At 39.6% G+C, this 17,564-nt stretch overlaps 1 protein-coding gene across 2 annotated transcripts in view; it reads right to left on the bottom strand.

Annotated features, from left to right (window-relative positions):
• LOC149077187 (unconventional myosin-XV-like) overlaps positions 1-17,564 on the bottom strand; it is a 46,511-nt gene that overhangs the window by 22,144 nt on the left and 6,803 nt on the right. Inside the window, exons 2-8 of one of the 2 annotated variants that reach the window (XM_089244928.1) lie at positions 17,263-17,340; positions 12,191-12,420; positions 8,736-8,872; positions 8,491-8,635; positions 8,318-8,390; positions 7,389-7,465; positions 5,800-5,882 (exon numbers count right to left, since the gene is read on the bottom strand). In XM_089244928.1, coding sequence (XP_089101054.1) covers positions 5,800-5,882; positions 7,389-7,465; positions 8,318-8,390; positions 8,491-8,635; positions 8,736-8,872; positions 12,191-12,244 — 569 coding nt within the window. In that variant the 5' untranslated portion in view covers positions 12,245-12,420; positions 17,263-17,340. Of the gene's footprint in view, positions 1-5,799; positions 5,883-7,388; positions 7,466-8,317; positions 8,391-8,490; positions 8,636-8,735; positions 8,873-12,190; positions 12,421-17,262; positions 17,341-17,564 lie in introns of those variants that run through there. The other variant, XM_089244927.1, reaches the window with a different exon arrangement.

Raw genomic sequence — 17,564 nt, 5'->3', positions numbered from 1 at the left:
CTTTTTGAAAATGAGACCAAGCATTCTATTCGCTTTTTTGACAACCGCTGAACAATGTTCAGAAAACTTAAGTCGCTCGTCAATGAGAATTCCCAAATCGGTGACTCTAGTTGCATCCGGGATAGTGACACCATTCAACTCGTAAGAGAACCGTGGGTTGTTCGAACCAAAATGAGCGACCATGCACTTATCTACGCTAAACGTCATGCTCCATTCATTTGCCCATGCTGCAATCTTGTCTAAGTTGGTCTGGAGCAACTCCCTATCGCTTTCATTCCCGATTACCCCCATTAGCTTCACATCATCTGCGAATTTGCTAGTAATTCCATCGATACCCTGATCGAGTTTGTCGATAAAAAGTGAAAAAAGTATGGGGCCAAGGACACTTCCCTGAGGAACTCCACTTGTGACGTCTGTCCAACCAGAGAATTCCCCGTTCACCATAACTCGTTGCGACCTATCTCTTAACCACGATTCTATCCAATTCAGCAACTTGCCCCCTATTCCAATCTCGTGTAAACGCTTCAAGAGTTTGCCATGTTGTACCCGATCGAATGCCTTCTGGAAATCAAGGTAAACAACGTCGACATTTTTGCTCTTACCCAAAGCCTTAGTCACGTAATCATAGAAGCAAAGGAGGTTAGTTACACATGACTTCCCCTTCCTGAACCCATGCTGATTATCCGACAATACATTATTCTCGTCTATCCACTTCACAAACTGCCTTTTGATGATAATTTCCAAAATTTTCGAGAGGGAGCTCGTCAAACTCACTGGACGATAATTAGACACCACTTCTCTACTACCCTTCTTAAATATCGGAACAACGTTAGCCAGTTTCCAATCTCTCGGGACGATACCCTCAGCAACACTACTCCTGTATATCTGTGCGACTGGCCCCAACAATTCATTAGCACCTTCCCTGAGAACCCTGGGATAGATATCATCTGGTCCTGGTGCTTTGCTTGCACATACATTTCTTAGAAGATTTAGGACCTCCACGTCTTCTACTTGAATATCGTTGAGGGTTCTATTACCCCATGCAACACCCGTATATCGAATATCATTATCTCCATTAAAAACCGACGCGAAAAAGTCATTGAAAGCACTACACATGCCTACATTGCTCTCTACCTTAGAGCCTCCTATCGAGAGGGGACCAACTGTCCCCTTACATCCATTATTGACGTATCGAAAAAATGATTTTGGGTCAGAGCCAATGTTATCTGCCAACCTAGATTCAACCTCCTTTTTACTATCCCTTATCGCTTTCTTCAACAGTCTTCTTTTATCAGTAAACAATGATAGGTCACCACGTCCACTTTTATACTCTCTGAATGCTCTTTTCTTTTCAAGATAAAGGTTCCGCACGCTATCCGTGAACCATAGAGGGTGTGATGTACAAACACGCTTTTTTCGAACAAAGGGTATGACGTCGTGCAAAACAGAGGACAGCTTCGTACTAAATTCTTCCCATTGACTTACCACCCCTACTGATTCCAACCGGTCTTTGAAAACTTCCGCTAACCTTCCTCTCAAAACATCAAAGTTAGTTCTCCGAAAACAAGGAACCAGTCTTTTGTTATCAACCTTACCCGAGGAAAAGTTACAGTGAAATCTGACGATACGATGATCACTGGAAGAAAACTCTTCCCCCACCGAAACATGTTCAACTAGATCCTCAGAACTAGTAAGAACTAAATCCAAAATAGCAGTACCCCTTGTGGCTTCTGATACATGCTGATACAAAAAATTATCGAGCACCAACTTAAGAAAGTCTCTTTCATACTGATTTCCAGATGAAAGGTTCTCCCAATCAATACCCGGGTAATTGAAATCCCCTAGTATGAGAACCCTCTGTCGCTTACACATGTAGGAAATTTCATCATGCATTTTGACAATGTAGCTTTGATCCCTATTCGGTGGATTGTAACAAACCCCAACAATAAGTTTATGACGTCTTTTGCTCTCAAGTTCAACCCATATGGTTTCAATATCACTTCTCTGCACGTTACACTCTCTAGCCTTCAAACAGGATTTCACGTATATCAACACTCCACCCCCTTTCCTATCAGATCTATTTCTCAAAAAAGTATCGTATCCTGAGATGTGTAAGAAAGATTCATCCCCATCGTTTGCCCAAGATTCTGTAATGGCTATAAGATTCAAGCCCTCCACAACTATCATAGTTTCTAAAAAATCTTTCTTATTATACAAATACAAATACAAATACAACGCCACAACAGGCAAAATGCCCAACGAGGTGGCTGATAAAAAGATGCCCATAAAAATATGGATGTCATATGTTTCGAAAATACAGCAACCCCATTAAAAATGCAATTAACACAAATTATAAACAATATATACACATGATAAAATATTATACAATGCCCATAAAGAATACTTATGGTTGTCTTATTCTAAGAATGGATAGCTTCTCGATTTACCCCAACATGTTTATCGCATTTCTTTTTAAACGTGTCAATTGTGTTACAATTTACTACCTCCGGGGATAAGCTATTCCATTTATTAACAACCCTATTAGAGAAAAATTCCCTGCGACACCATAACCTTGCATTGTCCCTCACCAATCGATACTGGTGTCCCCTTGTAAAAGCAGTTGATTGGCGGTGTACTAAAAGTTCATGGTCCATCCTATCCATCCCATTGAAAATTTTGAACACTTCGATCATATCTCCTCGACACCTGCGTTCATCCAATGTAAACATATTCAAAAAATGAAGTCTCTCTTCATAACTCAAGCCCTGTGTGCCAATAAGGACACGCGTAGCTCTTCTCTGCACCCCTTCAATCAAGTCTATGTCCCTCTGTAGGTATGGTCTCCAAAACCTTACCGCATACTCCAGTCCAGGACGAACTAAGCCTCGAAAAAGCGGAAGAATGACTTTAGGAGAACGCGAAGAGACCTTTTTGAAAATGAGACCAAGCATTCTATTCGCTTTTTTGACAACCGCTGAACAATGTTCAGAAAACTTAAGTCGCTCGTCAATGAGAATTCCCAAATCGGTGACTCTAGTTGCATCCGGGATAGTGACACCATTCAACTCGTAAGAGAACCGTGGGTTGTTCGAACCAAAATGAGCGACCATGCACTTATCTACGCTAAACGTCATGCTCCATTCATTTGCCCATGCTGCAATCTTGTCTAAGTTGGTCTGGAGCAACTCCCTATCGCTTTCATTCCCGATTACCCCCATTAGCTTCACATCATCTGCGAATTTGCTAGTAATTCCATCGATACCCTGATCGAGTTTGTCGATAAAAAGTGAAAAAAGTATGGGGCCAAGGACACTTCCCTGAGGAACTCCACTTGTGACGTCTGTCCAACCAGAGAATTCCCCGTTCACCATAACTCGTTGCGACCTATCTCTTAACCACGATTCTATCCAATTCAGCAACTTGCCCCCTATTCCAATCTCGTGTAAACGCTTCAAGAGTTTGCCATGTTGTACCCGATCGAATGCCTTCTGGAAATCAAGGTAAACAACGTCGACATTTTTGCTCTTACCCAAAGCCTTAGTCACGTAATCATAGAAGCAAAGGAGGTTAGTTACACATGACTTCCCCTTCCTGAACCCATGCTGATTATCCGACAATACATTATTCTCGTCTATCCACTTCACAAACTGCCTTTTGATGATAATTTCCAAAATTTTCGAGAGGGAGCTCGTCAAACTCACTGGACGATAATTAGACACCACTTCTCTACTACCCTTCTTAAATATCGGAACAACGTTAGCCAGTTTCCAATCTCTCGGGACGATACCCTCAGCAACACTACTCCTGTATATCTGTGCGACTGGCCCCAACAATTCATTAGCACCTTCCCTGAGAACCCTGGGATAGATATCATCTGGTCCTGGTGCTTTGCTTGCACATACATTTCTTAGAAGATTTAGGACCTCCACGTCTTCTACTTGAATATCGTTGAGGGTTCCATTACCCCATGCAACACCCGTATATCGAATATCATTATCTCCATTAAAAACCGACGCGAAAAAGTCATTGAAAGCACTACACATGCCTACATTGCTCTCTACCTTAGAGCCTCCTATCGAGAGGGGACCAACTGTCCCCTTACATCCATTATTGACGTATCGAAAAAATGATTTTGGGTCAGAGCCAATGTTATCTGCCAACCTAGATTCAACTTCCTTTTTACTATCCCTTATCGCTTTCTTCAACAGTCTTCTTTTATCAGTAAACAATGATAGGTCACCACGTCCACTTTTATACTCTCTGAATGCTCTTTTCTTTTCAAGATAAAGGTTCCGCACGCTATCCGTGAACCATAGAGGGTGTGATGTACAAACACGCTTTTTTCGAACAAAGGGTATGACGTCGTGCAAAACAGAGGACAGCTTCGTACTAAATTCTTCCCATTGACTTACCACCCCTACTGATTCCAACCGGTCTTTGAAAACTTCCGCTAACCTTCCTCTCAAAACATCAAAGTTAGTTCTCCGAAAACAAGGAACCAGTCTTTTGTTATCAACCTTACCCGAGGAAAAGTTGCATTGAAATCTGACGATACGATGATCACTGGAAGAAAACTCTTCCCCCACCGAAACATGTTCAACTAGATCCTCAGAACTAGTAAGAACTAAATCCAAAATAGCAGTACCCCTTGTGGCTTCTGATACATGCTGATACAAAAAATTATCGAGCACCAACTTAAGAAAGTCTCTTTCATACTGATTTCCAGATGAAAGGTTCTCCCAATCAATACCCGGGTAATTGAAATCCCCTAGTATGAGAACCCTCTGTCGCTTACACATGTAGGAAATTTCATCATGCATTTTGGCAATGTAGCTTTGATCCCTATTCGGTGGATTGTAACAAACCCCAACAATAAGTTTATGACGTCTTTTGCTCTCAAGTTCAACCCATATGGTTTCAATATCACTTCTCTGCACGTTACACTCTCTAGCCTTCAAACAGGATTTCACGTATATCAACACTCCACCCCCTTTCCTATCAGATCTATTTCTCAAAAAAGTATCGTATCCTGAGATGTGTAAGAAAGATTCAGCCCCATCGCTTGCCCAAGATTCTGTAATGGCTATAAGATCCAAGCCCTCCACAACTATCATAGTTTCATGCCAGGAGTACCCAAGCTCCTGGCATTTATTAACACACATTTTAATTTGCCCGGTGGTTTGTTGTCAATCGAGAAGCCATCCAAGTCAGAGGTGGGTAATTTCAAGTCAGTACTGTTGTGATTATCATTAACTAACCCGCATAACGCACGAAATTTTTTGTCCTGTCCTTTAAAATGCGTTTTTATTAAATTGGTTATAGTGAACCAAAATTTAGGCATTTCGAAAATTTTAATAAACAGCGAAAAAAATTACTTCACGAGCCGGACGGATTTCGGACATCCAAGGAAAAATAAATATTATTCATCCTATAGAGAGTTTTTCCTCAATACTCCATAAAGCTTTGCACAAATCTTTCGGCTGGTGAGCTACATTTCTCTCAGGATTACTTCCGTGGAAAATATGTGAGCTGAACTATTGATTCCAGGACCAAACTGATAGAACCAACCAATTTAAGCACACCTATAGTTTCATTCAGTGCTGACAAATGAACGTCAATCGTAGTTTATCCAACTCCCTTTCGCGTACCCAATACTGTAGCAGTTTCATTGCTCATTTTAAAATAAAAAATGTTTTTCAACTGTTTTTGGACTGGGTAATATTTTGAAATAGGGAAATTGGTCCATGAGCCGGAGTTAATACGCCCATGATATAAAAGTACGAAGCATATAATCCTTACTTGTTCATGCTCTTGTTGTTCGTCGTTTGTTTCATGATCTGGCAAAAAATTTCATCTCGCAGCTCTGGATGATGATGTGTTATCTATAGATTAGATATTGATGATACTTATTTAAACACATATAATGAAAGATATTGAATGAGCATTGAGTGTATTCAATACGTTATATCAGTGATTCTCAAACTTTTGTCTTCCGCGGCTCCTCAGAATAGTCTAACAAAGAGCCACTTCATGGAATTGAATACTACTACTACTAAACCACACATGCACCTCGTCCATATTCCTCTGCGGAACTTCTGAAGAATCAGTACATGTTGGAATGTGGGTGTCCATGTTGTGAGCCTAACGTGGTTTGTTTCTATGTAATGCTTATTATAGTGCTGCCATCTATATTTCGAACTACGAGTGAAGTGCAACGATTGAATAACTAGCGTTGCAGGCCTGTTGTTCTCTGTGGCGAGACTTTTTAGCAGGGAGATAGAGGCTCGAATTCGCGTCTCGAAGTTGGGAACCACAGAAAGTCAACTGGAATTAAATAGGCACGCATTAATAAGGATAACTCACCGCGGTGCCTCTAACAGTGGTTGGCGGCGCACACTTTGAGAACCATCGCGCTATGATTTCCTAAAGAATTACTCCATTACAGTATATCGAGGAAAATAATGTCGATCTGTAAAAGAAAATCAATTTTTTAACAACAAATAATGGAATGGACGTGGACAGAATACGCGTAGAAAATTTGAGTAATTTAACGGTTATATTGAATACAATACCGTCAAATTCCGATTTAACGAATCAGATGAGCTCGACATTTTTAATCGTTAAATTGGGATTGATATAATACACATGTACGTACAGAAACTTCTAAAAAATTCATTATATCGGGGGTCTGAATGCACTTTTTTAATGGCTTACAGGGGTTCTGAAAGTGTGCTTCGCGGATCCAAAGGGCATCGCCTCGAACTAAGAATATTGATCCACTCAGTGCTTAGTGTTAACTGGAATTTATCAAATTTTTAAAATAATTATTTACATGAGGATACCGTACGTAAACAAAATGGCAGGAGTGTTCAACGTACGGGCCACATGAAACCCTAAAGAAAATTTCTTTTTAGGAAAATATAGCTATCATTTTTTTCCCAGATGGTAAATTTGGATTCGACTACCATTTGTTGTTCAAGTGCGGCAAAAAGTTCCCCCCCCCTTTCTAATACGACCCAGAAAACCAAAAGGGTAGGATACTCCGGACTTATCGTCCCCCTTATGCCAGAAACATGTATGTGCAAATTCTTGGGAGGGAAAAGAACACAAATGACGTTTGAATTGAAATGATTACTCTATCCCTGTTCTATGGAGGTTATTTTCTTAAAATGTTTTGTGTTTCACGTTGTTTCAATAGGGACACATATTCACGTTTCTGGCAAAACTTCATAATAAGGTCCATAACCAGCTCCTAACCAGCTGATTAAAAAAAAAAGTGAAAATTTACGCATTCGTGTTTCTGGCATATGGTCACAGATGGGGCAAAGAAACCACCGATGTTAAAATTTTGAGAATCACTTCCCTTACTATTTGTCAATAATACTTACCACTAATATAGTGTAGATGCATTCAATGTTCTTCTGGTCTCCAGATGAGGGCAAGTCCCCCATGTACGTCATTACAGCTGTAAATTAAGTTAATATGTGAATGAAAGTGATTATCTTGTAGCACATGTCTGACAATTTTAACGAGTTAGTTGCACATTGGTTCCACATATGGATCCGTTTAAGCGTGAATACTGTTAGAAATATTACTATAATGAAAATCTAATGCCCCTTGAATGAGGTGTTTAATTAAGGAGTCGATCAATACATAGCGAATACGAAATCAAACATAAACATTGAGTACATAGCCGTCTTAAGAGCTTCATAGACACCCAAGTAAATGATTTTTCTGAGCTTCCCCCCCCCCCCCATCTGATTAGAAATATCTGCCTATCAATTTACATACACATTTACTGCCGACAGTTATAATCACATCTCATAATTGTGAGTTCCCCTTTCGCACTTGGGCCAACACCTTCTATAGCAGAAAAGCCTTCGCGCGAAGCTCGTGACGTCACTGAAATCGTCTATTTCACCTATAGTGATTGGATATATTGCAAAAAAAGGGTAAAGATTTCGCATACTTCGGACTGCTATATCCAATGGCTGCAAGTGAAATGTATGACTTCAGTGACGTCAAAGCTTCGTGCGGAGGCATTCTGTTATAGAAGTTGTTGGTGGGGCCCATGCGTGATGAGGGCACTGATTGAGCACACCTGGGTGCTTCAGGAAGCACCAGGTTGAAAACCTCTGAGGCTCCATGTTAAGCAGAAGAAATTATGAAAAAAATGGGAGATTCACAAGATTAACACATAGACTTTTAATAAAGTTGCATTTTATCGCAACATAATTGGCATATGTGGGTGTGGGCGTATAATGTGCTAAAATTAGTACGTTTTTTTCCAAGTAACTGAATGGAAATATGTTTTTACCTCTGAACGTATTAACGGCGAGTCTATTATGGAGATCATTATCCAACTTCAATAGGGAATTCACTATAGGGAACTGAAAAAAATAAAGGTATAAGTAGTTTTAACACTGCAAAAAAAAAAAAAATTCCCTCCTTTAAAAACATGAGTTTTAACAAAGTGGTTAACATGCTCACATGTGTGTATTTCACCAGATCTGTTACTTCTTTCCACGTCCATCCGGTTTCGTTGTCTTTCTTCGCCCGCTTCACTTTCAGATAATCCAAAATCCTTATGGTTCCTGCTAAGGAACCTCCTACGTTTTTTGAAAATTTCTGATACCTACGAATGACAAGTCCATAAAGATGGAATAAATACCAAGATATATTTCAGAAGGTGTCTTCATGCTATGATTAAAGTGACAATATGAGAAACACCTCACCTGTCATCGGTGTCCCGAAAATTGAGCAGGGCGTATTGTAGAAATGAGTGCCTTTCTGCAGCAGATGCTGGCCTTTTATGGCTTTCGTCGTCATTTTTATCTTCAGGTGTACTCGAGACATAGAACGTGGAATTCCCCTGAAGTTATAGTGCAGAAAACGTTTATTATAGGAATCGCCAAATTCCCCGATCTTTTGCTATCTTTCTATAAGTTTTCAATGACACATGTATGTGAGTAATGAGAGATTATCGGAATGTGCAAACAAGAGCATTAGGCATCTTTAATTTGGTGATCGCAGGTGCATCTAAAAGCGTTCAACGCTTGTGACTAATTTCGGGCCCCTGAGATTTGATTGATATCCTCCCCACTCACTAATTGCATACACCTTGGGGGGGGGGGGGGGTTGCTGAGATAGGGCTCCAGTCTGTGGGGCCGGGATGAGTCCCATCATTTTTTGCACCAAATGTTTACAATTGAGGGAGTGGGGGATCCTACCAAAGATCCCAGGATATATGATTACTCCACCATAAATGAATCAAGTTACATTAATGAACTCGCATTATGCTGAGTTTGGTCTGGTTTTGGTTGAGGTGCGTTTCTTGTGTAGGGCATAAACCAAGTGTGCTCATCATTTTGGAGAGTTCGGGCCACTTGATTGATTTGAAAATGCGCTTCCTGGAAATGTGCCAGTAGTCACTAAACTAATCTATAAATATGTCTCGGGTCGCTTATGTAATCTGATGCTGAGATCCACTCAACTGATCTGGAAGCGTGACGCGGACCACTCGAGCAGGGCCGGAACTAGAAATGAAAATTTACTTCGTTGGTCAACCAGTGTCCATTTCCATTTTGACGCCTCACGTTATTCTTGAACAGAAAAGAGTGAACTCAGCGCCCTTCCTGGTCTAGCGCCTGGGACACCAGATCCACTCAGCTCTCCCCCAGTTGTGGCCTCGAATGATTTGGAAATGCGCCGCCGGCCACTTAAGCATTTCCAGCACACTTCCTATACGTTAGAGGTTCCATAGTAATAGTAACGTGGGAATGTGTCTGGTTTTTCAGGTTCAGGCCACTTAAGCACCTAATCTGCTAATGTACCACTGTCCACTTAGTGAACTGGGGGGTGTGCCGCGTGTCTCTCGATTGATTTGGAAATGTGCTTGGGGTCGCTTAAAACTCAAGTGATTTGGATATATGCTGTTGGCAGCTTGAATGATCTTAAAATGTACCGTGAGTCACTAAAGTAATTCCGAAATGTGTCACGAGCCACCTTATTGATTTGATAATCTTTCGTTAGCCACTTAAGTGGTTTGTTTATCTGTCGCGGGCCACACCAGATGGCTGACTCCGAGGGGCCACATTTGGCCTGCAGGCCATGGGTTGAGCATGTATGGCATAAACAGTGCTCGCAACTCAAAAAAATAGTGAAGAATTGATTTAAACTGTAAAATTGCTACGCACAATCTCATCCCTTTAAGGCTCTTGAATACTTTGAACACATACAAGTAAATTCTACTCCATGAATTAACTAATGTTTAATTAATTAATGTTAAGTGCAGCAATCGCAGTGGGATCTCCAATAACGGGCATTTACCCCCCTACAGCGGGAACCTCCTATTAACGTACACTTTTTAAAAAAATCCCGTGGAACACTGCTTCAATTTATTTCAATAGTAAGGCCTACCTATTAACAGACAATCCCCATTAGCGTACAAAATGTTTTCAATTTCATGAGTGCTTGTCATCGAGAGTCGCAAATTGGGTTGGAAAGTGATTTAACTGATCGTCTCTTGACTGAATGAACAAAAATGGATTATGTTTGCCAGTTGCACGTCCAAAATAACCTGTGAGATCGTGGGTGGGGGTGTCCATAATAATCCATCAATAAAATCCAAATAAGAAATCCATCGCTCTTGATTTCTCCAGAACAAAAACGTATTAAAGAGACTGAATGAAGCTGTTCTGTGAAAACTACAGAAATATTTGGATTTCTCAGCCTTTTCTCCAGGGTTGGCCGCATATGGCGCCACTCTGGGAGTTGAAATGGCAAAAAAAAAAAGATTTTTTGACTAAAAAACATGGCCGGGGCGCCAAAAATTTGTCCCTCACGGGTAGAGATTTTTTCTCGAGGCGCTCTGCTGTTTTTGACATGGACCAGTGTTTTTCTAATGGGGTTACACGGAAACCCAGGGTTTCCCAGGACATCTTATCATGTTTTCCCTTCACATATAACACACCTATATTTAGTCCCAAATTATGCCAATATAAAGCATTAATATTGCTGATATTATAATTTTAAACTCAATGCATACCCCTGTCTAGAAGAATCGGTACAACAGTTGCAACTCACTACCCTTGAGCGCGGATATTATTTGAAGATTCCCTTCGGCACAGAGGTTATTGTTTGAGAATGCTGTCATGAACATCGTGACTCTTCCCCCCCCCCACATCGTGCAGCAGGGCCCCTATACTGTGATCTTTGACGGGGCCCCAAGGCCAGATTTTTCATGAGACCCTTTATAGTGAATGTGAAGAAACAAAAATAATAAGAATCATCCCGGACCCCATGCTAAAGCCTTGTCAGCCCTACGCTTTGTAGACGTATATAGTGGTGGCTATTTCGGTTAGAAATCCTGTAGGACAAAAGTGTTTCCCAAACTTTTGTTGTCGCGGCTTTTCCCCCCTCCCCCCCCCCCCGTTACGTCAGAAGGTCAATTCCGACGCACTCCCTCCTTCCCATAAAATTCAAAATGTATTGTTTGTTAGAATTTGCATATCATGAAAAATTCAATAAATTACAATTTCACAGCGCAAATTGGTGGGATGGTAGTTAATGAAAATGATCCTGCGGAACCCCTTACAAATTACTTATGGACCCTTGGGTGGGGGGTCCGAGGACCACAAGCTGTGAAAAATCACTGCTGTAGGATATACAAAACAAAAATCACCAATATTATATCGGTCCATACTCCTCATCTTGACTTGTCAAAACTTTAAATTCGGTATTTGTTCTGAAAATCATGCTGTCGAAACAGTTTTCTCAGAAATGGAGTTTAAAAATGTCAGTCAGAGCTGACTCAAGATATCACCGAGTCATACAAAAGAGTCTGTCAGTTCTTACGATTTTTACATCGGGGCAAAGATTGTAAAGGCAATTCAGTAGTCAAATTTAAGAGGGTTTACAAGTGAATTTTACTTGAGCGAAGAACTATGTCAACCGTATGCGTGGTAGGTTTTTCTATTTATTTAAATGGACTTGAAATATCCTCTTCGGTCTATGATGGGGGTAGCAGAACAAAAGCCATATTGTTCGTGGTAAGAATATATTCCAAATAAAAGTATGGAATAATTCGTTTTAACAAAATGAAGAAATGGGTCAATAAACGGGCGTGGGTTTTTCACACAAAAGAATTTTTTTTTTCTTTAAAAAAACAATAAATGAGAGAAACGCTTACTTTTCTGCATCCAGCCCTTGCGAGTGCGGCTTTTTCTTCTACATAGGACTTCATTATTCTTTATTACGGTCCACCGAAAAGAAACATTTGGCCTCGAAAGTTCTTGTTTACGTCGTGGAGAAACACAATGATATTTCTCGCCTCATGATTCCATATTATGTAAAGCAATCACCACCACAGGGTGATTTCCTGTTGATTTCCGGTGGTTTTCTCGCTTTTTCGCACGTTTCCTTGAACAGAAAAAAAGAAATTACATATAAAAGAGTTATAGTAATTAATAGCGGTATTCTAAGGATAGTGGTCATCACATGTTGCGAGAATCGAAACCTAAACAAAACACGGTCTACGGTAAATTCTCGATCGCATTTGCGGTTTTTTTTTGACATGAATGACGCCGCAAACAACGTGATTCTTTATCGGAGAAACCGTGTTTGAATCAATCGAATTTTATGCCATGGCACACCTCAAATTCCCTGCGTACAGTTTCATTCACACACAAACTTCAAAGTGGTACAAAAATTATCAGAATTATATGTTCTCAACATTTGTGATGATTACTATCCAAACTACCATATTTATCACACTGAGAGGGTGACAAATCATGAGAGGTTTGTTCGGAATTTGTCATGTCCATAGTGAGATTTCTACGTATTTCCACTAGAAAACATCCTTTTTAGTTTTTCCCAGTGCTGGGGCCGTCTTAAAAAATCCACATACCATGCAAGACCTGTAACTTAAAGACCAGTTATATAGCATTCAGGGTGCACAGGATAGTCCCATTTTCGCAAATTACGTGAAAGCGAATCTTTGATCCTGGAGGCATACTTCCAATTAGAAAAAGCATCCAAATAACGCGTAGATTTCAACGGTGGGATTTTAATGCTGGATAAAATATGGAAGGCAGATAGCATCACCAACATCACAAGAAACAAGCATAACTCTTTACAACATAAATTTGATTCGTTAGAAATTCCCAAGGGAAATATTTTACGAGGTGCATGTATGGTTAAGTGGTAGTAGATTCCTAATTTTTTGTTCAGTCAGGTGAACCGGTTATTGAAAGGCACCTGGAAAAAAACAGGAGTCTTCGCTAATTTGTGTGGGAGCTTGAATGCCTTCGCTTGTTAAATTATTTGAATCCGACCACTTACTGAGGCTCTTAAATTGAAATTACTTTAATGACAACACACACTGAATCGAATTTCCATTAACAAAATAGAATAAAATATAATAATAAATAAATTTATTAAAATCTGAGAATGAATAATTTTTTTTAATGGCTTAGAGGTCACTGTCCACAGACACGAAGTCGCAATGTTCTGATGTACGCTGTGTTGTTTCAAAATTGTATCTGATGATTGCGAAGCTTTTCGAAGTCTTATAGTTTTCTCTGGAGGCTCGTTTGAATTCCAATTTAATTTCATCCTCAGTTCCACGAAAATTTCGTTCCTATTGCCAAACACAAGCATGAAGTTATTGGAAATATTAAGAGGGAGGTCTCAAAACCGCCAATATTTTTATGGGTATTATGCTTAGAGGAGGAATATGAAGAGCGTATACTCTAAGGCAGCGGTTCTCAACCGGTGCTCCGTGTGAACTTCCAGGGGCTCCGCGGCCCCTCGAGAAAAATAAAAAACCCAGTAAATTTGAAAAAAATAATTATTAATATTTTGAATAATATGTCAGAAACTTTTTGATGAATAAATAAAAAATAGGCGTCCGGGGCATGGAAATTACATACCGGAAAGGGCTCCGTTGGTCAAAAAAGGTTGAGAACCGCTGCTCTAAGGTATTATGGAAATGGGGACAAATGTATTGGAGGTGCTCGGGACCCATGAACCGGATGCAAGTTTACGTTCGGTGTTCCAGGCGGAGCTCTTTGCCTTGCTGATGGCTAGCAATAAGGCTCTGGAATACAACACTACTACCACATTCATCTATTCTGATTCGATGTCATCAATTATGGCAATAAAGAACCCTTTATCTGAACATGCAATGGCAAGACAAATAAGGAACATTTTGTGCAATAATTCTCATGTCCACTTACGTTGGGTTCAGACACATACCGGGAACGTAGGCAATGAGTTGGCTGATTGCCTAGCCAAAGACGCCACTAAAAGAATCGATAGTGACTTGTTATTCCTTCCTAAATCATGGGCAATGAAAGAATTGGAGAAGGAACTTCTGAATCAGTGGCAGTATAGATGGATCTACCGCACAAAGACTGGAAGAAAGATCTTCGAAGTGATCCCCATAGTGAAATTTAAAAATCTTAAATGGACCAAAGAGGAGGTGCAGGTCTTCTCTGAACATGGCCCCTTCCCCACATATCTACATAGATTCCACCGAAGGTCTGAGAAATGTCAATGTGGGGAAGTTGGCAGTGTGTTACACCTCGCCATAGAGTGCCCAGTTACTGAACTAGTTCACCTGCATAGCCCAACAGAAGATATCATAGCTTGGAAAAAATCTATCCTCAGTAACAAAGCAATCCGAGACAAGCTATGTACCCTGATGAAATTCATCAATGACAATCAGGAAAAAATAATAGTGCCAAGAGCCCAACAAGAAGTGCATAACGACAGTGACTCGTGCACCGATTCTGACTATGAACCATAAGGACCCTTATAATGTATATCCGTTGCAATGCCTTTTCTATTGAACAGTGATGTTCATCTTGATTTCCACTGATTTCTATTATATATATGTTTAATTCTGTGGTGATCTCCATATGGATCCTTATAATATTGTGTATCCGTTCCAGTGTCTTTTCTATATTGGACAGTGATGTTCATCTTGATTTCCACTGATTTCTGTAATATATATATGTTTAATTTTGTTGCGATCTATGCGGGTATAGTCCTCCTACCACGAGATGAGATTTGGCTACGGCACGTCATGTCACGTCAAACGATTCTATTTTATCCTAGAATGGACATGCCAATCGTGAAAGCTCAGTCATTGATGAACTTTTTTCGATGTGCAATCGTTTTACCAAAAAAAAAATTGAATAAAATCATCCGACGTGACGTGACATGGCGCAGCGGAAATTCATCTCGTGGTCGGAGGACTATACTTGTGATGTTGTGTACCCACTGCATTGTCTTTTCTCTATTGGACAGTGATGTTCATCGTGATTTCCACTGATTTCTGCTATGTATGTTTAATTCTGTGTTGATCCATGTGGGTCCTTATAATGCTGTATTCCCGTTGCTGTGTGTGTGTTTTTGTTTGTTTTTTTTTTCGACTAGGTTCCTCGCGGGTGTGGCAGGTGTCTTTGCGTGTTTGTCTACAAGAATTGCTGCAGTTTTGTTTTTTTTATTTTATTTTTTGTTATGGTTTTTTTATTCTTTTTTTTATCATTATCCCCCCCCCCTCCTTTTTTTCTTTTTCTCCAGCGTGGCTTCGTTAACCGCTTATATCCCTATCTTGGGACAGAGTGGGAGCCATGTTCTGGTTTGGTGGTGGTGGTGGTGGTGGATACAAGTTTACGCCTGTGCCTCCAGAGTATTCATAATAAATTTGAGGTCACTTCGAGTGAAACGGTTCGGGCGAGAGAATATTTTGATACATGGACTTTAATTATATATTTATGTACCTTCCCTACTCACGCCCCGAGGCAACAGACGAACCTCTGTGCTATTGTACCTGATATACCAAACCAACTAAACATGCATTGACTACTTCTGGGTTCAATATCAAAAAGCCTAGTGTACGACAGGTCGACAGCCATACCACTTTGGAAGTGATGATGATGTTATTAGCATGAATTTATACGCTTACTGGAATCGTCCGCGGCATCCAGGGATTTCCTAAAAATTTCTATAATTCCATTTACGCTGTCAAGCGTGAGTTACAGCATCATGGCCACGTCTTTGAACACACATTGCATGACTTGGATGCTGTTTCGCCGAATTTTGTTCTCTGCCCTTTCACTTCTCGTCTTCTCTATACGATAGTATATGAAGACAACCTTTTGTGCCCTGCGTTCCAGTGTGATTCCGGTGTCTCTGTGCACTCTACGCCTCTTATAATTTTGTACATGTTTATCTAAAACACCCTCGTTTACATAAAAATTGTAAATTATTCAATAAAAATATCAAGGGATATAAAATTCCGTATAAATTTTTGTGAAGTGAACTACTGGGCTTTCTAATTTACCACATTTGAAAGAATACTGAATGTATTAAATGTAACTCAGTGTTTGTCGCTTTGTTTCACGAAATTAATAGTGTGAAATAACATACATCAAAAAGTTATTAAATTTGAGAATGAATACATATTTTTAAATGATTTAGCTTCCTCTCTGTCTACAGCCACACAGTCACAGTTTTCTGATGTAGGCTGCTTTGTTTCAAAATTGTAGCTAATGAATTACAAAGCCTTTCAAAGTTGTGAAGTTTTCGTTAGAGGCACGTTTAAACACTAATGAAATTTTATTCTCAATTCCATAAAAATTTACTTTGTACCTTCAGAGTAGCCATGCTAAATTTTTTGTGTTACTCCTCTGTCCTCTGTAAAACAGTATGGGTGTGAGAATATTTTGTGTGACATTAATGGTATAAAAAAATTAGTACATCATATTTAAATTTGTCATTTGAAACTGTTAATTATATTTCTCCAATTTCGGAGATAAAAATTATGCCTTGAAGACTTCATTTTCTCCAGCTAATAATACAGTATTGCATTTCAGCCATTAGCCACTAAAAACAACCATTTTTATATCTTGAAATATTAGCGTATTGTAAATTATTAGCGATAATTTTCACAGTAAAACTTCGCTTTTGCTGACACCGTCGGGACAAAAAAATTCGTCTGTAAAAGAGGGGTGGCTGTTAATGAAGGGTTTGAAATGCATACTTTTATACTGGAGGGGGCCTATAATTTTGCCCTAAAAGAGGGGGTGACAGCATCTGAGAGGTGGTGTCCATTAAGAGGAGTTTTATTGTATTACAATTTGACTAGAACTTCAAAATTACATTATTGAATATAGTAAATGTATTAAAGTATAATGCACATCAAAATCACTCGTTAAACACTTATTTAGACATGAAAGCGATGCTATTACTTACAATTCTACTATGATCCGAGTTCTACCACTGATCCGCTTTGACGTTGACTATTCCCCAACTTCACCATTGACTGAATGACTGAAAGGGAAAAATTGCTGGTTATGAACATAAAATGATAATTCTGTGACTAAGTTTTGGTCTTGACACATGCGCATCATCTTCTCTTGAAAAAAAATCAAGATTTCTTTATCTTAAATGTATTCGCAATTACTGGGTGTAAAATGTTTCACTAACTATGAGTTAACCCACAGAAAAAAGGGAAAGTGCATCTGTCATTCTTTTTTTTTCCAGGCACACGCCTC

This window comes from Pholcus phalangioides, unplaced genomic scaffold (assembly GCF_987345545.1).
Source record: "Pholcus phalangioides strain wild (caught in Gottingen) unplaced genomic scaffold, Ppha-v1.0 ptg000015l_1, whole genome shotgun sequence".
Lineage (NCBI taxonomy): Eukaryota > Metazoa > Arthropoda > Arachnida > Araneae > Pholcidae > Pholcus > Pholcus phalangioides.
The sequence above is the reverse complement of the archived record's forward strand: the minus strand, read 5'-3'. Positions and strand labels throughout refer to the sequence as shown.